Raw genomic sequence first — 21,952 nt, 5'->3', positions numbered from 1 at the left:
GGGCACGGGGAGACAGGCGCACCAGATTTTTACATTGAGGGACGTAGGGGTGTGAGGAAGGGGGCGGGGTCAGGGATGATCAGAAGACCTTTGGTTTCAGCATCCGCAAGGATGACGTCACCATGGCCTGAGATGGGACAGGCAGGTGGCCTGGGGTGCTGGTGATTCATCTGCTCTGTACCCCACCTCGGCGTGGGTGAGCCCCTGGCGGGCATACTCACCAGGGAGGGTGTGTCCAGAACGTGGGCCTGCAGGGTGGTCCTGGGGAGTCTCCAGACCCCCTTCATTTGTCCGCTGTGGCCTCGGACGGAGATGTGACGTTTGCCCCGTCGTGGTGTCGGTCCAGCCGAGGCACTTCAGGTAACCTGAGTTCAAGGCCAAAGAGAGTTCAAGTCCCTCAAAGTTGTGTTTCCTTTTTGGAAACTATTTACTGTTTTATTTCTGGCTTTAAGAGCTGTATCTGTTTGTTTGTGATAGAAAATCAGAAAATGAAATAAAAAATAAAAATCATCGTCAATTCTCCTCACCGTTGAGGGATAACCATGGTTGCCACCAGGCATGTTAACAAAATTGTGATCACACTGCATGTAGAGTTCTATATCCTGACTTTTTCAACCAACATTGTATTCTGAGTTTCCTTCCCCAAGGCAAAAACAAATTCTTTTTTTTTTTTTTTAATTTATTTATTTATGGCTATGTTGGGTCTTCGTTTCTGTGCGAGGGCTTTCGCTAGTTGCAGCAAGTGGGGGCCACTCTTCATCGCGGTGCGCGGGCCTCTCATTATCGCGGCCTCTCTTGTTGCGGAGCACAGGCTACAGACACACAGGCTCAGTAATTGTGGCTCACGGGCCTAGTTGCTCCGCGGCATGTGGGATCTTTCCCAGACCAGGGCTTGAACCCGCGTCCCCTGCATTGGCAGGCAGATTCTCAACCACTGCGCCAGCAGGGAAGCCCCCAACAAATTCTTTTTTAAAAAGTATTGCCTGCATAGTATTCCATCATCCGGCTACGGTGTCCGTTATCATCAGGATGTTGTTTCCTCTTGTTCTCTCATAATAATACTCAATACAAGATAACACAATGAAGACGTTGTTCCTTTATCGTTTTATGTCAAACTGTTCACTTTGTTTAAATTCACAAGTAAGAGAGAGACACTCTCTGATTTTAAAACAAATTCGAACAGTACAGATCCACATGGAGAAAAAACAAGAGCCTCTTTTCTGCCCTGTCCTCTCCCCCCGCAGCCCACCCCCAACCTCAACCAGCAGCTGCTGATTTGGTGCATCTCCTTAAATGCATTTACAATTTGTCCTTTACGAAAAGCAGGGGGCGGAGGGTTTTGAGTAGAGAGGTTGTGGCTTTGGTGCCATCTTAAATGAATATTCTGTGAGAGCTAATTTTGGGCCTGACACTATTTTGGTTCTTGTGGTAGGGTTGCCAGATTTTGCAAATTAGCGGCCAGGTAAATATGAATCTCAGATAAACGACGAATAATTTTTTAGTATTAGTATATCCCCAATACCGCAAGGCATCTTTACACAGAAAACACTTATGGTAAGTAAAAATACTTGTAGTGAATATTATTCAGCCTTAAAAAGAAAGGAAATTCTGACACATGCTACCACATGGATGAACCTTGAGGACATGATGCTGAGTGAAACAAACCAGTCACAGAAGGACAAATACTGGACGATTCCACTTGTATGAGGTACCTAGTGTGGTCAGATTCATAGAGACAGAAAGAAGAACGGTGGTTGCCGGGGGATGGGGGTCGGGGGGTGGAATAGGGGTTAGTGTCGAAAGGGGACAGAGCTGCCGTTTTGCAAGATGAAAAGAGTTCTGTGGGTGGAGGGTGGTGATGGCCGTGTGCATGCACATGATGCCACCAAACTGCACACTTAAAAATGGCTCAGATGGTAAATTTTATGTTGTTTATATTTTCCTGCAGGGAAAAAAATACTTGTACCAAAAACATACATGTTTATCTGAAATTCAAATTTAACTGGGTCTCTTGTGTATCATCTGGGAGGCCTGCGCTGTGGGGTTGACAAATAGAAATGAGATGGTCTCACCCAAAGGGTACAGGGCCGAGGCCAACTTCCCAGGTCTCTGCTTCTAGGAGCTGAGTGGGTGGGGCAGGAAATGGGACCCTGTTCCTTATTATGGCCGCCGAGACTCCTGATTTCCTTCTTAGCTTCCTGGATAACTGTGAGCGGTGTATAAACACATGCAGGCCGTCTGCCTGTGGGGAGGGCAGTTCATCAATCCCTGGGGCTCAATTTCCTTGTCTGTAGAACAAGGAAGCTGGGCTTGATGACCTCTGCCATTTATCTTCCAGTGGCAAAGTCTGTGAAGCTATAAAATGGTCTTGGTAGAATGATTTCCACATGGTCTGGATATTTTTCTACGATCGTGAAATCCTTTTCCGTCTCCAGCGACGTCCACACCCCTATTCGTTCACTGTCACTCTTCTCTTTATATTATGGTACATTTTAGTTAATTTCATGCACACACCCACCCTCCCTCCCCCCCCCCCCAGCCTGCTGATAAATGAACATCCCCAACAAAGAAAACTTTAGCTTTGAATCACTGGGCAAAATTGGATGAATTTGGAGTTGGTGGTTTCAACTGACTATATATGTAGAATTATATGTATATATGTATACATATGAAGTAAGGTCGTCAATAGATAAGTTATTATCCTTATTGTTGTCTTTTATAACCTGTTTAATATTCTTTCTCTTGATTGACCATGTGTTCCCATCCCTTGGATATTATTGGCCAAATCAGAGGGTAAAGGAGTCCTTGCTTAATTGCTCTTTGAGGGGAGAAAGAGTTTCTAAATATAAACACAATAGAAGAAATCACAAAGAAAAAGAAAGATTTAGCTAACTAAAAATTGAAATCTTATGTATAACGAAACATAAGCTAAATTAAAAGGTAAAAAACAAATTAGGGAAAACATTTGCCACAAGCTTAACAGACCAAAAAAAAAAAAAAAAAAAAAAAAGTAATATGCCTAAAACTTAAAGAGCTCTTTGCCAAAGTTTAAGATAATTAGTAATACCCCAGTAGAAAAATGAGCAAAAGACAGGAAGAGGCAATTCACGGAAAAACTGCAAAATGCCCAATAGACATTTAGGAAAGTTCCACTAATAATCAAAGAAATGAAAATGAAAACGATATCAGTTAAAATAATTTGAGGAGACGCTAGATTTTTTTACATGAAATGATGCCTTTTTTTCCTTTCTGTCTTGAAAAATGTGTCATGTTTTTCATCATCAGCACAATCAAAACTGCAACTTGTTTCATGGTTTACGTAGCTGATTTCATGAATTATCATTTTCATGTGCTATTAGGTTTTTGACGTTTCGATATTTACTCTGGAACTTTGGGGCATTGCTGGGGGGAGGGGCATTATAATTGGAGGAGTGCCCCATTAACTAACCCCTCCCCCACTGTAGTTAACAGGTTGGGCTGAATTCTAGCCACTGAATAAAGTTGGGTGTTCCCCTCTTCCTCACCATATAAACAACTTTCAATGATAAAGTAAATGCATGAAAATTGAGCTGTTTCCATTTTTCCCATCTTTACTATTTAAAAAAAAATCAAATGTTTAAAAGTTTACCTTCTTTTTAAATATTATAATGTTTAATATTCGCGTGTATGCGCAATGCATGTATGAAAACTTGCTGGTGTCCCCCGAATATCCTTGGTGTGCCTCTTGGATCGTCCTGTTTGCTTTGCGGCTTTGCAACGTGAAGTAGTTCTGAGGTTGGTGTGACCGGTGGGAATTCCGTAACCACACTCGGCCCAGGTGGAGCTGATAAGCAGCGTGACTTCTGCTAACCCAACCGGTGCCTCTTCCCCACGCAGCCTGGTTAACGAGGTGTACGAGGTGGACGACACCATCCAGACGCTGCAGCAGCGCCTGAGGGACGCGGAGGACACCCTGCAGTCGCTGGTCCACACCAAGGCCACCCTGGAGCACGACCTGGCGGTCAAAGCCAACTCCCTGTACCTCGACCAGGAGAAGTGCGTGAGCATGCGCAGGAGCTTCCCCAGCGCCCGGCGGCTGGCGGGCTTCTGCTAGGGCCCCCTCCCCTGGACCAGGCGTGATGCTCCCCAAGGAAGGCGGAACCCGGGCGCCGCGCGTGCGCACTTACACGAGGGCTGATCTATATTCACTTATTAAAGGATCGTATTTATAGACATGTGCCGCGGTCCTGTCTTGGAAAACCTTTCGTTTGCCTCCAAACCTTAATTCCCGACGATTTACTAGGCTTCTGGGCCAGAGAAAAACAATCGATGTAATAGCCAAGGTAAGAACACTTATTTGTGTTATTCTTGTTATTCTCTGTGTAACATGAATGGGCTGGAAAGGAGAAATGTATTTTTTTCTGAGGCTGTGGAGGCAGGTATCCCAGCAGGTGGGTTCTGAGAGAAGGGGCAAGGCCTCTGGGAAGGTAGTAGTCGGGGATAGTTTGAGCAAAATCGAAGGTGGAAAAATAGTGCATTTGGACAATAGCAAGTAGACCAGTTTGGCTGTGATTCATAACGTAGGGTGTGTATGAAGAAACAGGATGGGTGAGACCCCTGGAAAGTTGGGGGTGGGTGGGTTCAAGGGTAGGGGGAGTGATGGACAGGTCTGTGCAGGAACATGGCCTTGTGAAAGCAATGACCGGGTAAGGAAAGTTTGTATTGGAGTTTGTATTGGAGTAAATAGTGATGTAGAACATTGTTCACTGGACCCTTGAATTTCTTCTGTCAATTGCTTGTCCTTGTTATTTGCCTGTTTCCCCCGAGTATTTATCTTTTTTTCATTTGTTTTTTAGAGTCCTCTGTATATCAATCATGTGACACTTTCATCCTATGTACTGAGCATATATTCTTTGTATGCCACTTGCCTTTACATTTTGCTTATGGTTTTTAATGTTCAGAGGCTGAAATGTGTAAATACTTCCGTGATGATTTATTTCTTTGGAGTTATACCAGAAAAGCTCTTCTTCATTCCAAGATTATTTACCTATAATTTCCTCTGACTCCATTCATGACTTCTTAAATTACCCTTAACCGTCTGGAATTCAATTTGATATGATGTAGAGAGCATGCTAGCTTTGAATCCTTTGATCTGGAAGTACTGAAATGGGAAGATGAGTTACCGGAGGGAAGGGTTTCTCTCTTTTCTCTCCTGTTTCTCACAGCTTGCATCTTGTATGCCTACCTCTTTCTCTTATAAGCATCTTTTTTCTGCCTGTGTTCTCTTTGCTCTGTCCTAACCACTGTCTATTAATGCCAAATCCATCTCTCTCTCTTTCTGGTTCTTAAAAGTTATTTTTCAGCACACCTTGGTCAGTCAACTTCACAAAACATCTCAAAATGCTAGTAGGGTTGACATAAACATGGTAAGCTTGTACTAGGGTTATTTTTGTGGTCTCAGTATATCATTTTAGACATCAGATTGTAGGTTTCGTCATTCTCCCTTTGCTTCTAATGGAAACAAAAATATATAAGCGCCACTAAGACACTTAGCAATTAGAGCAATCAAGTGTTGGTGGTCATCATTTTTAGACAATAGTTAGAATAAACATAAATTCCACGTGTCTCTTATTTGTTACGTTTCAGGGAAAATCTTGCTGACTTTTTCCACGAATTATAGTTTTTTTTGAGGAATATGTGAGCGTGGAGTCCTTTTACTTAAACATATGTTCCCAGCATTACAAGAATGTGATGGGAAGAAGACGTAGTTCAGACATAGGAAAAGGCTACTTTTCTTGTTATTTTGGTAAACTGTGGGCAAAGCGAAGTTCCACAAATAAACATTCGGTTTCTGGTCTAAAATGTCACAGCTACTTCCGAGGGTGGATATTCAAGCGCTGGGATCCATGAACAGCCAAGACTCAGAGTGTGATCTTGCATAAGAATCATAGGTCCGCAAATATCAGCACGTGATCTGGCTTTATATATTCAGGCTCAAACTATCTTTAATATTATGTGGCTTTAAGAAGGGCTGCTGGAATGTCAAAGGCCTCCACCCACCCAAGCATCATTCAGATTTAGAAATGTGTGTAACTGCCCCTAAATAACCAAGTTACCTATAATTTTAGCAATTTCCATTTACATCCCTGGAGAGTGTTGTCATAAACACCTCGCAGGGCACTTTTGAGTCCTGAGTTCATGCTGTAAATAGCTGAGGTGGGGTCTGGTTCTTGGTTATAATTTTTGCACTGAAAACGGGGATGGAGTCCTTCCTTCTGTATGCAGGGCTGACCCAGTTCAGGAGGAGGGGGAGTTGGTTCTCATTGATGTGCCCCTAATTTTCCCTGTCAGTCTCCACTCTTCTAGCCCTGGCCCTTCAACTGGTCCCAGCAGTGCTGGACCCACCATTGGTGAGATTGCCAAGACCAGCCTTCTAGGCAGGGTGCCATGATGGTATTTTCTGAACCCTGTATAGTCGGGCATTCATGGGGAACAGAGACAATACTTAATGTCTTCTCCAAGGATGGAAAATCTATTTTACCTTGAGGACCAGCTCTAGACCATAGCAGTGCTTATTTGGAATGTTGAGGAGGAGTCTGAGGACATGTGTGAGTTCACGCAGGTAAGAATCTGGGCGTTGGAAGGCTAATCTAACCTGCAGGGGTCCAGGATGGAGAAGAAGCGGCACAAATATTGCGATCTCTGCTCTAAACAGTTCTATATTCTCCCTCAGCCCAGATCTTTCCCTTCCAACATCAGAAGCATTCTGTTTTGTGATTAATGGCTCATTCCCTGGGGCCCCTGCTGTTTGCTTATTTTGCTGGGAGCTAATGGGAGACCCTTTCTGCTGCCAACTTTTTCCTTTTAGCAAGGAGCTTCTAAAGAGCTCACCATGACCAAAAAGCAACTCTGGTGGCATCATGGTAGAGATCTAACTGTCCAGAATAAATTAGACATTATCATGGGATGTCCCTGGCAGTCCAATGGTTAAGACTCTGCACTCCCAATGCAGGGGGTTGGGTTCGATCACTGGTCAGGGAACTAAGATCCCACATGCCCTGCGGCGTGGCAAAAAAAAAAAAAAAGAATAAATTAGACACTATCAAAGGTTGTGGTTTTTTAAAGAAAATTATTTTAAAACTAAAGTGTTATTTTTCCCAAGAGATGTCCGTGAGGGTATAATATTTCGAACAATCAATCTCATCAATGCAATTAATTAATTTTACCAAAGTATTGCCAAGTCCTAGATCTCAACGTCTTTGATTCTATCTTTAAATAGCATTTAAGGCTAATATCTGTGTGTATACTCTGTTTCATCAGATAGAAGAAAAAAATCTCTGATTTGACAGAATGTACGCAATTCTAGAAATCAACCTCTTCTGGCATCCTGTTGGCAATAACCCTTGGTGCTGATGGACTGGAGGACTGCTCTCCATGTGCCTGGGTCTTTGGAACCATATTTCTCCTAAAGATCATTCAGTCCCAAATGGGAAGCGATTGTGTTTTGTGTCACTTACCGGCATTTTGGTGCGAGTTAACTAAAATAGGTTCTTTCCCGTTTGTGTGCATTCTGGGTTGTCTCTGAGCTGGAGTTATAGCTACAGAAATAGCTAACTTCCTCTAGAGAGAAAAAAGAATTTAGAACTAGGTGCCTCCTTTTCTTACCTTGGTTTGGATTCTGTTCCTCTTATCTCGTGGATTTTAAGACCCTTAGCTCAGGTCACATTTCTTTGCTCGCATGGAGCCCAAGATACACAGGAATGTATTAGTAAAATGAGTACTAGGCATTGTGGAGTAACAGTGTTAGGGAATGTTGAAAGGAGTCTAATTATGAAATTTAGAGATGAGGAGTCAATGAAAACCCCAAAGCTACAGAGGTAGAGCTATCTAGGGAGAATTTCAAGAGTCGCTTGAGTTCTGGTTGGTTGGATAACTACCTTCATAGAGAAGTTCTGAGATGTGTTTATTGTTCAAGCTTCAAGAAGAGGATGATATTGTTTATCTCTTAGAGAGGGGAAAGCTCAGATGTTCGGGGATAATGCAGAAAGACCTTATCCCCAGTGGTGAAATAATGACCATCACTATTGGTCAGTTTCACGATAGAAGATCAAATCCGGTGGCAAGCAAGAGGATATATTGTGGCCCAATAGGAATGGCAGGATGGTTCAGTGGTAAGTCATCCAAACCTCAGCTTCACTCTGTCTGCCTGTTTGCTGGTTGGTTGAATCCCTGGAGGAGAGCAGAGCAAGGTGTACGGAGTGAAACCGTGCTAGGAACCGGGGTCTGGCCTGGGACCTGTGATATCTTGTCCTCCAACGTCACCCCCCAGCTGTCCCCACCAGCCAATTCTTTGAAGATATAGTATGTGGAAAATTGCAATTCATTCTTTATTCATTGACTCAATCAGTAGATTTTTACTGAGGCCCTTCCAGGTGTCTGTGCCGTATTGGACTCTGGAGATAACACAATGGACAAGATGGACACGGTCTCTGCCCTCATGGAGCTTGCACTCCAGTGGATTCTACTGACAAATCATCATACAAAGAACTAAGCTAATTATGAGAATTTATGAGAGGGATTGCATCTTGGAAGGCTCTCTTGAAGTTGTGACACTTAAGCAACTGTCTGAATGGTAAGAAAATCAATGTGCAACCTGCTGGGGGTGGGAGAGCCTGCAAAGGTGTTCTAGGTGGAGAGAATCACATTTTCAAAGACCCCGAACATGTGAGGAGCTACATACAGGAGTCACATACAGGCAGGACTGGCTTCGCGGACATGAGACCTGTGCAGTCACTCAGGGCCTTGGGCTCAGGGGAGCTCATGCTTGGTTCAGTGCTCTGCTGTTACCCTCTTGAAATTCTTAATAATTTTTGAACAAGGAGGAGCCCTGCATTTTCATTTTGCACTGAGTCCCTCAGAGTCTGTAGGTGGTCCTGGCTGTGGCAGTTTGGTCTCGATCCTACCTGTGATATGTGGCCATTGGAGGGCTTGATGCAAGGAGAGACATCCTCTCAGTTCCGAAAAGGTGCTCTGGTTGTGAGGTGAAGCGTGCAAGGAGGGATATGGCTACCGCCCTTTAGGAACTTATAGTACAGCAGGTACAGCAAAACCTGGCCGAGGGGTGTTCTTAAAAGTTACACATTACAGGAATATATTGAAGCAGATCCTGAGAGTCGAGCAGAGTGTTATCAGGTGAAATTTCCGGGTTGGGAAAGGTATCATCTCTTACGTGGGTCCTCCCAGTCTTCTTTTCTCTGAGCTAAATACCATCGTTTTGCTTCTTCAACTCAATTTCTTTAATCGATTAAGAAGCTTAAAGATCTGAAAACCACTGTTTCCCATTTGAAGCTTCGCAATGTTTTGGGGAATTGCCTCGTCGCTTTAGCTTAATGCTGGAGACTCACATAAAGTAGGGCTGCTTTCCCCTCTTCCTTCCTATGACGCAGCGAGCTCAGATAACACCCAGATGCTTACGATGAGGTTTTTCAGTTGCCTGTCTGAATCTCTGCTAATCTAATTCCTTCGATGCCCTGGAGTACATCCCACAGACACTTGCTGTCTCTTCCACTTAAGGCGGCTGTGTTTCTGCCGTCAGTGAAGCTTCTGTTCTAGGCATTTCCCATAAAGACTATTTCATGACATTATTGCCAGGCACGTCATCATCTTCTTGTGCTGTTTTAGCTATCGGCGCTGTCCAATAGAACTTTCTGCAATGATGGAAGTGTTCTACATCCTCTCTGTCCAAAATGGTAGCAACCTGCCACATGTGGCTATTAAACACTGAACATTAGCAGGGTTCCACATGAAAACTTAGGGCACTAAAGCTCAGGAAAGCTATTTGGTTGTTCAGTGTCACAGAATCAGAATAGGGCAAATCCAGACAGAATCTCAGATCTTCTGACTCTCAGGGATCTTCTTTCTATGCTATGACTCGGTGGTCTCAAACAACCATTTATTTGCAAAGCTTTATAGAGCATCTGTTAAATGCCATGAGTATTGCGGGGGATGCCAAGAAATAAAATAGTTCCATCGGGTCAAAAAGGGGTGAGCAATGCGAAAAGAGAATCACTTGGTTGACCTCTAAGAGCAAAGAAGAGAAAGGGAGGGCCCCAGTGTTTACCTCCAGAAGTCCAGAGGTGTTGCCATCTGTTGTACAAATGGGCCGTGTTCTGCGTCTGTGCTCAAGGCAAAGGGTCCTGAACCCTGCAGGTTCTTTAGTGCCTGACACTCACAGGCTGCGTGTGGTAAACCCCACTGCCTATGCCACTCCCTGGTCTTTGGGTTTGCAGAGACTGAGGCTACGTAACCTGCCCAAGCCCACACATCCACTAAGCGTCCGAGTCCAGATTGAAATCCAGATCCTTTCGGCCCGAGTGTTAATTTAGGGCAGCAGTGGGTATGGTTGCTGCAAACTAAGTTTGTGCACTGACACTGGTGGTCCTGAGTGCCAGGCTGAGAGACTTAGATTTGACCTATTGGCAGCAAGAAGCCAGAGAAGCTTTTAATGAACTTCTCAGTGGAAGCTACCGAGGAAGTAGGAAGGATAGACTTGTGGTGGCCAGAGCAGAAAGACGGAAGGGCTTCAAGGAAAACCACGTTTCGAGGTTTTTTCCCTTAGGGGCTCATTTCTCCCACACCCAGAAGGTGTCCAGAGGGGCTGGGAACAATGGTGGCATTGGAACATCAAGGAGAGGGACTGTTCGGAGAGTCAAGGAGGCGGGGGTTAGGGGGTGCAGGCAGAGAAGTTGCCTCCAGAAAAGTCAGAGGAGGTCCAGAATAGGGCAGTGGAGAGAGAACAGATGGGTACAGGCAGTGTGGGGACCAGTGTAGCATCGTGTAAAGGGTCACAGAAGGTCAAAGATCAGAAAGAGACTTGAAGGGCATGAAGGAGATCGCTGATAACTTTTAATAGTTCTCTTTGGGGAGAACAGTGTAACCAGATAACACAGGAATTTAAGGGAAACAGGGCTATGTTCCATGGGGAACAGGAGTTGACCAGCAGTGAGAGGAAGGGCAGAAATGCAACACCCAGAAAAACACAAGGCAGTCAATACAAGTTTCTTCGAGATAGAAAAAACTTGTTCATGTTTGCAAGTATAGGGAAAGAAGCCAGTGAAGAGAGTGAGAAATTAAACATATTGGAAGAATGTGACTGCATGTATTATCTTCTAAAGAGATGAATTACTTGATAACGATTTTAAAGTTACTGTAAGGTAAAACTTCTCTCAATATCCTTAAAAATCTTTCAGCCATTCTTACATATTATTCCAGAAGCAGTATTTTAAAATTATAGTAATTAAAACTGGGATAGGCAGACAGATCAATGAAATAGAAAGTCCCAAAATAGGCCCATATATATATATATGGATCTAATAAAATCAATGCTTCATAATAGTAGGAGGAAGGAGGGATCATTCAATAATTGGCTATTTGCCAAAAAATTAATTTAGATTGTAATTTGGTAGGATATACTAATATAAACTCTAAATGATTACAGATTTTTAAAAGTCATGAAAGTACATACTCTTTGTGTCTAGTCAAACATCCAGAAGTACAATAAAAGTATATGAAAGTTAAAAGCTGGGAAGGAGCAGTGAACGTTTCCTCACGCACTTTTTGATTGCATTGAGCTTTTGAATTTTTCAAATTCTGTGGCATCATTTGGCTAGTTTTAAAACACTGTCTACCCCATAATGCCATCTATCTCTTCTTCTGATAATGGAAAAAAAAAATCATAAAGTGTCGGGAAAGAGTCAAATTCTTTGCTATTAAGTCATTTGTACCAAGTGTCCATCTCTTGAAGAATCTTCATAAATTGCCAAATATATAGTTAAGGTATCCCACACGCACAAAGCACTGGACGTCACTGAAATGGCTTTAAGTGATATTATCAGTGCCACCAAGTAATGCTTTAAAAAAAAACCATATTCATTCATTCTTAAATTCAAATGCTCATTTGAGTGCCTTTTACCCAATACAGTCTGTGTAGAGAATAAAATCTTATGCTTCCTGCAGATACTTTCACACCATGTGTTGAAAAAACATATGCCAAATGGACACCACTCGGTTGTAATTTACAATTTGAGCATCTTTCCTGCTTTATTGCATCACAGTTGACATGCACAGTGTGATCCTGAGAAGACTGATGTTTATTTTCACGGCAACTCCTCCCCCAGTGCCTACTTAGCTAGTGTCCCCTACGCACATTTTCCAATCCTCACCATGACTCACACAATAATTGCTCACTAAAATAAATACCTCTTCTTCTGTACTGTAAGTTTCCAACAGAAAAAAGTGGCCAGCCTCTTCTTCTTTGAATATATGTCACTCATATTCCAAGTGAGTTCAAGAGTTGGTACATCAGTGATTTCACCCAACCGCAAACCAAAAACAAACACAAGCCTTTTACCACCACCCCTCATGACGTTGTTCTTCCACATTATATGCTGTTAATACTCTGCGTCATAAATTCCATCACTATGTATCAGTCAGGCTGGGCTAAGTTATGCTGCAGTAACAAATGGCCCCCAGATCTAGCCCAGCAAAGTTCATGTCCAACACAGGACAGTTGAAGGCTCTGCTGCACATCGTCCTGACTCTGGGATTCAGACTTGTGGAAAAGCCAGTGTTGGAACATGCACAAGTTGTCATGGCAGCGGGGGAGAGAGAGCTCTGAAAGTTGTTTATCCACCCTCATTTCTCAGACTGAAGCAGGTCACATGGCCCTGCCTGATTTCAAAGGCAGCCGAGAGATGCAGTGCTGTCAGGCACACGGAAGGCAGAGAACTGGAAATAGGTAGTGAATGGTCCTAATGATTTCCACATGCTCATTCGACTTCTTCTCTGAGCATAAGTGTGTCAAAAGCTATGAAATTGGTTTTGCAAACTTTGGGAAAATATTTTGACTCAAACCTGTTTATGCTTTGGAGAAGTCTTTGAATGTTGGCTTTGAAGTTTTAGACTCCTTAGAGAAAAATATTCCATTGAAGACTGGAAAGCAATATTTTGAGGTTGATTTAGAAAAAAAATACTCAGTGGGTTTATTTAGAAAAGGTCACTGTTGGAAAATGATGCAAAATCTTCATACTCCTATTTAACAAAGTTTCCGAACAGGACAAATAAATTTGGAGTAGAAAGAAAGAAATTCCTAAGTACCGTGATATCCAATTTAAAAATTCATTTGTCAGACTTTTCATTCAACTCTCCAGCTGGAGTTGTTTGCGGGAAATCTACTTGCCTATCACTGTTCTAGCACATGCAGGTTCATAGTTTATATTTGAACTAGACTGAATTCCTCTTTCCTATTTATATTTATGATGTTATTTTGAGCTCTAGTATTTATATTACTATTTTCATTACACTCTTATTCTTAACAAACCACTTTTGAGCCATTGATTCTTTTCTGTGAACTGGGGATTTAAAACAACAGAGAGTGACAACACCAAAAAATGACAAATTTAAAAAAAAGGATAATTTAAAAAGAAAATAAAACTAAGTGCTTAAATGAATTAGATAGATGTCCTTGTACAGGATGGATATATATTCAGTAAAAGTTGGCTTGTGAAAACAGTATAAGCAAAACTCAGTATCCCTAGGGACAGGTAATGTAGAAAACCTTCCCTCTTTGGTTTTCAGGAAATGGGAATAATCTGAAAAGTTCAAAGTGTGTGATTCCCCAGAGAATGTGATCCCCCCATTCTATCAGACAATGTCCCTCTAAATACCCTCAACCAATTATGGGGTTTATTTTTTTCCCTTTATTGCAAGAGATGCCCCAATTATTTAATTGATCCCCCTTTAACCTTCTGACTAATTGCCACAGTGTGAATAGAGGTTTAGAAGGACATTCTCTCCTCCTGCTGTTTGATTATAAACACAGGTCTCACTAAGCAACAGAGAGGCATTTTCATTTGCATGCTTCCTTTTTAATGGGATATTGGGTCTACCAATTCAGAGCCCAATATCCCAGTGCAAAGTGTGGGAAATTAGAAGAGGGTTTTCAAGTTTGGGACAAGACAGGGGTCTCTTATTTCCTGGCTCTTACCCCAGAATTGAAATCTGGGGACCACATTCTCAGATGGCAATGGAGAGAGATCGTGCCCCAAGAGAATTCCTGACTCAGCTACTGACAGTCACACAAGAGTAAGGATAGCTAGCTGGCTTTACGTCGCTAGTAATACCAAAAAGAGTGCCGGGCCCTTGAGCAGGGGCTTGAACCTAGCGGCCCCAGTGCTGTGATGATTTTCACGGTGCAGTGAGTCAGTGATCCCCGTCTTTCCTGGGAAAGGGCCCTGGAAGGGGGTAGAGAAAGGCCAGCCATGCTCCCTTCAAAAGTGTTCCATAAGGAGGGGAGAGAAAGTCCATTCTTCTGTGAACCAAAATATGAAAAGGTAGAGGAAGATGTTCCTTCTCTCAGGCACTAGTGTTCATTGGCTGTGATGGTTTGACTGTGTGTCCCCCTAAAATTCACAGGTTGAAACCTACCCCCCCAACCAGGTGATGGTATTAGGAGGCGGGGCCTTTGGGAGGCAGAGCCCTCATGAATGGGATTCTTGTCTTTATGAATGTGGCCGTAGAGGGCTCCCCTGCCCTTCTGCCACATGAGGACACAGCAAAAAGATGGCCGTGTGTGAACCAGGAAGCGGGCTCTCACCAGACACCAGATCTGCTGGCACCTTGATCTTGGACTTCCAGCCTCCAAAACTGTGAGAAATAAATTTCTGTTGTACATAAGCTCCCCAGTCTGCAGTATTTTGTTATACCAGCCTGGACGAACTAAGACATTGACTCAGAAGATGATGGTAGCAATAAAGAACTTGAACGTGGTGTCAAGGCACACATAGAAGGGGTGGTAACTCTATCCAGTTAATCTTGTGTGGGATCCTCAAAGGTCAGGTGATGCAGGGGGCACTTCACAGTGAAGTGAAGAGGAGACAGGGCTGCCCTCGTGCTTGCAGGGTCATGGGGGGCGGTTCTTGGAAGACAAGGTAGGATAAGCGCCATTGAAGAAACATGAAGGAAGTGGTGTAAGGAGGTAAGGATGGAGGTGGGGGCTCTTTTTAGGATCTGGGAAAGCTTAATACAGGGGGTGAGATTTAAAGTGGGAGACAGATGAAAAGATGCTCAACATCACTAATCATTAGAGAAATGCAAATCCAAACTACGATGAGGTATCACCTCACACCGGTCAGAATGGCCATCATCAAAAAATCTGCAAACAATAAATGCTGGAGAGGGTGTGGAGAAAAGGGAACCCTCCTACACTGTTGGTGGGAATGTAAATTGGTGCAGCCACTATGGAGAACAGTATGGAGGTTCCTTAAAAAACTAAAAATAGAGCCACCTATGATCCAGCAATCCCACTCCTGGGCATGTAACCAGAAAAAAACAGAATTCGAAAGGATGAATGCACCCTGATGTTCATTGCAACACTATTTCCAACAGCCAGGTCATGGAAGCAACCTAACTGGCCACTGACGGAGGAATGGATAAAGAAGATGTGGTACATGTACACAATGGAATATTACTCAGACATAAAAAGGAATGAAATAGTGCCATTTGCAGAGACGTGGACGGACCTAGAGATAGTCATACAGAGTGAGGTAAGTCAGAAAGAGAAAAACAAATATTGTATAATATCGCTTATATGTGGAATCTAGAAAAATGGTACAGATGAAACTTATTTGCAAAGCAGAAATAGAGTCACAGATGTAGAGGACAAACTTATGGTTACCAAGGGGGCAAGGGGGAGTGGGATAAATTGGAAGATTGGGATTGACATATACACACTACTATATATAAAATAAATAACTAATAAGGACCTACTTAGCACAGGGAACTCTGCTCAATACTCTGTAATAACCTATATGGGAAAAGAATCTAAAAAAGAGTGGATACATGTATATGTGTAACTGAATCACTTTGCTGTACACCTGAAACTAACCCAACATTGTAAATCAGCTCTAATCCAATAAAATTTAAAAAGAAAGAAAAAAAGAAAGGAAAGGAAAGAAAGAAAGGAAGAAACCCAGAAACTCCAAGTCTGCTCTTTTCTGGGGGGGAAGGGAGTTCGGATGTGATGCTGCAATTCTCTCCCCTCCCATTTGTCTTCCCTTTGAAGAATCCCTCATTAATCGCCAAGGCTCCACCACACTGTTCTCTGTAGGGATCTGTTGTTGTGTGTGTCCCCCTAAAATTCCTATGTTCAACTTCTAAACCTCAGTACCTCAGAATGTGACGGATTTAGAGAAAGTATCCTTAAAGAGGTAAGCTAAAATGAGGTCGTGTGGGTGGGCCTTAATCCAATAGGACTGGGGTCCTTACAAGAGGAGGGTACTTAGACGCCGACCCACACAGAGGGAAAGCCAGGTGAAGGCACAGGGAGAAGTTGGCCGTCTTCTCTGGGCAATTTGTTGGGGCCACCCTGGCTAACTAATACAGTGGGAGTGGAAAGTGACTTCCTCTGATGTCTTAGAGCCCCGCCGAGAGGAGGCATTTAAGGCAGGCTTCTGTAAAGTCTGGGAGACAGCGAAAAGGAACCAAACTCCCAAACTAAGGTAAAACTAGGTCATCAAGCTTGTAAGAAATGGCTTGCTTTTAAAGCTGCTCACGAGTCATCCCGTTCACAAAGGGATCTGTCCAGGGATTGATGATGCCTTTGGGTCCTACTGCCATCTCCTGCCTCCAGAGGGGAATCCCCAACAGCACAGCTCTGTCATTGTGTCCTGGAGCCATGTGGTCACACGTGCGGAGAGCAGGGTTAGGACTCAGACCACAAGTGGCCTGAGGCTGGAGTTCGTGGCCAAGAAAAGAGCAATTGAACCTGGCATCACAACCCCCGGGCTTGTCTACAAGCTGGCGTGGACGTCCCGCGTATCTGTCTGGCCGTGGTGTCCGCACGCATGCGCTGGGAGGGCTGTGTCGTGAACAAAGTGTTCATAAGCATCTGCTGAAAACTGTGTTCCCACACCCCTGGGAGGGCCGCAGAGCAGGCAGCTGCATCCCTGCCGTGCACAGCAGGGGCGATGGTCTCCTCTCACTCGAGAGAAACGATATAGGAACATTCTCTGGCAAAGACAAACCCCTCCAGCGTGCTCCAGGAAAACAGTTCTGAACATAAGATCTGCCAGGTCTGGATAAACATAGCTCAGTCCCTCAGATGTTTTGACCATGACTGAATGTTCATACCGCACAGCCTTTCATCAGAGGCCTCCAAATAGTTCACATAAAATCCTGAGCCTGTTCCAGGCAGCGAGCGGCTCGTCAAGAGTTATCAGATCCACTGTTAGAGCCACTCAACGCCGTGAAGTATTTATCCTTGGAGATAATGTGAACCCGGAGAAAGCTGAAGTTTGAGATCTTCTGCTGGTGGCAGAAGAGTCCAACTCCAATGGACTTAGAAGTTTCTTTATACTTGGAACCCCATTTTCCTCATGTTTAAAATGGGAATAATAATAATAGTGTGTCTTCACATACATGCTCTAAGTTTGTTTTTTATAACGTGTTTTTTAAAAAAAATTTATTTATTTTATTTATTTATTTTTAGCTGCATTGGGTCTTTGTTGCTGTGCAAGGGCTTTCTCTAGTTGTGGCGAGCGGGGGCTACTCTTGGCTGTGGTGTGCAGGCGTCTCATTGTGGTGGCTTCTCTTATTGAGGAGCACGGGCTCTAGGGTGTGCGGGCTCAGTAGTTGTGGCGCACGGGCTTAGCTGCTCCGTGGCATGTGGGATCTTCCCAGACCAGGGCTTGAACCCGTGTCCCCTGCATTGGCAGGCGGATTCTTAACCACTGCGCCACCAGGGAAGCCCACATGCTCTAAGTTTTTAATCAGATTAAAAAGCAAAGAGGGTTCCTACTTTATTGTAGGAAAGCTCTCAAAGTTTCTATATGCATTAGCATTCAGGAAGCGTCACAGAGAATGATGGTGAGATGATAAAGACCTTCAAAGAAGCGTTTATCACTGCCCTAGGCATTCTTGTGACATCCTATGATTCTACTGTACCAAATTCTATTTTCCTTAAACCTGTCTTGAAGTCCGAGTGGCAGAATGGTTCGTCGATGAATCATTAGGTTGGAAATTTAAAATGCTTGAAGTAACATAAATAAATGAGCTGTAAAACAACTCAAAGCAATATTTAACAAAGTGTGGTGCATATATAAACATGGGGTCCCCATGTTCATGTGCAGGCTTTCTAGTAATACATGGAAGTTTGGAGATTTGTATGTTTCTCCAACAACCCTTTCATGCATGCATTCAACAAATATTAATAAAGTGCCTATGTTATGCCAGGGACTGTAGTTAGCCATAGGAATCAGAAAATGATAAGACAAGTCCCAGCCTTCCAAACCTTATAGCCTAGAAGGAAGACGCCACTAAGGAAATAAATCAATAAATGCAATAAAGTATAATTAGATTCTCAACCAATGGACTTGGTATTCATGGTGTCAGCAGTCTCTGAGTACTTACATAGGTCTATGCCATACATTGATTTTTTTAAAGACTATTTTTAAAGAAGTTTTAGGTTTATAGCAAAAATTGAGAGAAAGGTACAGGGATTTCCCATATAGCCTCCGCCCCAGACTTACACAGCCTGCCCCATTATCAATGTCCCTCACCAGAGTGGTACAGTTTTTACAACTGATGAATCTACACTGACACAGTATCACCATCCAAAGCCCATGGTTTACCTTAGGGTTAACTTGGTGTTGTACATGCTATGGGTTTGGACAAATGTATAATGACATCTACCCATCATTATATCATACAGAGTATTTTCACTGCCCTAAAAACCTTCTGTGTTTTGCTTATTCATTCCTAACTGCTCCCCAAATTCCTGGCAACCACTGATCTTTTTACTGACTCCATAGTTTTGCATTTTCCAGAATGTCATAGCGTTGAAGTCAAACAGTATGTAGACTTTTCAGATTGGCCTCTTTCACTAAGTCATATGCATTTAAATTTCCTCCACATCATTTCATGGCTGGATAGCTCATTGTGTGTGTTCAATAATATTCCATTGTTGGGATGTACCATAGTTTATTCACACATGCAGTGATTTTAATTTTGCTGGGTGCGGTATGACCTGGTTGGCTGAGGGCACAGTGTGAAGTGTACGGGCAAGAACAAGTCGCCAAATTACTGAGGATACCAGCTGACTTCCCACCAACGGATGCTGGCTTCTGGGGAGCAATGGGGGGACTGGCACAGTGACCTTCACAGTGTCATAAAAAACTATCTCAGTATAGTGAGAAACAACCTTGAGAAAAATCCAGTTGCTAGTGACAATGATGGAAAAGAGGAGAAATGAAAGACCTCCAAGGACACGACTGTTCTTGTCCAGAAAACAGAGCATTTAGAGAGAATAAGGGTGCTTTACTGGTGGGCCCCGATGCAGGAACTCATGAAGTGCTCAGAATGTATTCCTCACGAATAGAAAGGCTCTATTCTATACAAAGTGTGTAGTGGTAGAGGGAAAGTGTCAGGTTAAGCTTCACAAAGGGAGTGATCTTGGGGCAGATTCTTGGAAGATAAGTCATGTACTGACCATGTGACTAAGATCAAAAGATGAGAAAGACCCTCGCCTGTTTGGAAAATACTGGTCAAAAACCAAACAAAGGTACTTCTGTTGCTGGCCAAGGAGGGTGATAGGAATTTAACCGCTGACCAGAAACAAACAAAAGTGATCATGGCAAGAAAAGTTCATAAGCTGGTTGTTTTTGCCCTTGAAATATCGTTTCCAATAGCATCAGTTTTAAGTGGTAGTTTCATTCCTGGCTAACCCACAAAAGCTTGTTTCCTCCACATGAGGGAATTTCAACTACGTTCTCTGTTAAGTAGGTTTTGTGGCCTGGTTTGAAGACACAGTCCCCACTTTATACATTGTTTTCCTGGAGGAGATTTTGGGAGACAAGAGCAAGGAAACCATGTTTATTCAAAAAGCCCTTTTACCTGCTGCCAGGTGCCTGCTGAAATGGAAATGGAGAGGTGTGGGTGACAGGTCTGGCCTCTGGGAACAGTTAGGCATCTTTTGGTCAGTGGAGGAAGGTCTTGTCTAAGCACTTGAGGGCCCGCTCCTCCGTGGGGAGGGCTGTCCGAGGCTCTGGGCTGCCCTGAAAGGGTAACTGGGGAATTCTTATGGACCCAGAGGCTCTCCAGCTTGATACAGTTCCTTTTAACCCAGGTAATGTAATGAGTGAAGGGAGTGGTGTGAGATGATAAATGGCAAATAAATGTCAAATGTTCAGCAGGTAATAGGGTCTGTGGATATTCAGCAAAACAGAGAACACACATTCCTGTGTGGCAGAGAAAATACTCACCAGGTATTCTGTCGGCTCTTACGTTGCCCTGTCTCCCTTGTAGCTGAGTTGGGTCCACCTGATAAGTTTTGGTCAGTGGATTCTGAAGCGAAATGTCAAGCTGGGTGGTCAACAGCCAAGGTGCTTCCTACACCTCTCCTTCCTCCCCCCAGTGATCTTGGATGCTACTGATTTATATGATGGGTCACAGGAAGGAGGAAGCCTGGATCCCTGAGTTGCTGCTTGGAGCAGAGCCCTCACCAACGCTCACTGGACTTGGAGTGAACGGACACTAACCTTTCGTTGGGTTAAGCTGCTAAGATTTGGGGTTTTATATGTTAGGTCATCAGAGCCCATTCTGCCTTGACTAATATACTATTTAAGTCGGAGCCAAATGGTTGCTGCCATACATAATGCAGGATTGGTGTTGCCTAATATCCCAGTTTTTCAAAACAAGCCAGAAATGGACATTTTCGTGTGACTCCAGGTTTGAAATGCTGGCGACGTATTCAACTTGAAAACACCATGGTTCTACGCTGTGTAGACCAAACATGTCGGTGGGCTGAGTTCAGCCTATCAGGGGCCACTTTCCAATCTCTGAGGTCCCCCCAGCCTATTTAAGTATTTTACAAACTTAATGTCCTGTTACCATTCTAATTTCAGACTTAAAGGCAACAATTACGGGGATCAGTGGTGGGGAAATAAATGTCTCAGAAACTTCAAGCTAAAACGTACGAGGTCATAGCCAAGGAGGGTAACCCAAAGCGAAAGTTCTTCTCCTTCTTCTCTCTCCCCTCCTCTTCTTCCCTGCCCTTCCCACCGCCTTCCAGAAAGGATGTGAGGCGTGCCTTAGGTCAGGTTCTCCAGAAGCAGACCCTGAGATGTGGCTTCAAGAGCAAGTGATTTACTAAGCAGATGCTCCCAGGGCAGGTTGGTAAGGGATGGAGAAAGCAGGGAGCGAAAGGGGAGGAGCCAAGCAAAGGTGCCACCATCTCAGGCAAAATCCTGCAGAAGGTAACTTGTCCTGACCCTATGGGGAAGCTTGGAGGGCTAGTTACACCTCCGAGTTGCCCCGACCCAAAGCAAGGGGTCTGTGCTTTCATTCTCCTCAGCCAGACAGTCTGGCTAATGACCAAGGTGGGGATGCAGGGCAGGTATGTGAGCGCCAGGCACCCCAGCTCTCCGAGTCTGCAGGTACAGTGGTCCAGGAGCCCAAGGGCAGCCCTTCGAAGAAGAGCTGCAGGTACTGGCCATTGGAAACACAGTGATGGGGGCAGCTGGGGGCGCAGGTGCAGAGAAATGATAAAATGGGATGTGAGGGTATTTGGGCGGAGCATCAATATGGCCCACTTTAGGCGTAAAAAAGATTTAAGGAAAAGAATTCTCTAAAGTTGCATCATTAGTGAATGGAAAAGAGCGATTTTGTTGGGGGCTCATGTAGTAGTGATTGTAGTTCTTTGTAAGCACGTGGCAACCGTGTGACTTTGGGGACCTCGTTTAATTTCTCTCAGCCTCGGTTGGCTTGGGACGGTGGGGTTGCTGTGAAGAGCACAGAAGTAGTGTGTTAGGCACCTAAGCCTGGTGCATTTTGGTGCTCACCAAAAGTCCTTAGCACCTTCCGTCCACACGCTCCTGGGACCCCGGGTCCAAGCACATGCTGCCCGATGCTCTCCTCTGTC

General features: G+C 43.9%; 2 protein-coding genes across 3 annotated transcripts in view; both read left to right on the top strand.

Annotated features, from left to right (window-relative positions):
* Positions 1 to 7,071, top strand: part of TEKT3 (tektin 3) — a 37,060-nt gene extending 29,989 nt beyond the window's left edge. For both annotated transcript variants that reach the window (XM_082441413.1, XM_082441412.1), the window contains exon 8: positions 3,877 to 7,071. In XM_082441413.1, coding sequence (XP_082297539.1) covers positions 3,877 to 4,093 — 217 coding nt within the window. In that variant the 3' untranslated portion in view covers positions 4,094 to 7,071. The remainder of the gene's footprint in view (positions 1 to 3,876) is intronic.
* A 516-nt stretch (positions 7,072 to 7,587) lies between these two features.
* The window catches only part of PMP22 (peripheral myelin protein 22), a 55,208-nt gene continuing 40,843 nt past the window's right edge, over positions 7,588 to 21,952 (top strand). The window contains exons 1-2 of the mRNA XM_082441483.1: positions 7,588 to 8,611; positions 15,424 to 15,581. The gene's annotated coding sequence lies outside the window, so the exon portion shown is untranslated. The remainder of the gene's footprint in view (positions 8,612 to 15,423; positions 15,582 to 21,952) is intronic.

Source organism: Balaenoptera physalus (assembly GCF_965194825.1).
Source record: "Balaenoptera physalus genome assembly, chromosome: 20".
NCBI lineage: Eukaryota > Metazoa > Chordata > Mammalia > Artiodactyla > Balaenopteridae > Balaenoptera > Balaenoptera physalus.
Note: the sequence above shows the minus strand (reverse complement) of the source record. Positions and strands in the feature narration are given on the sequence as shown.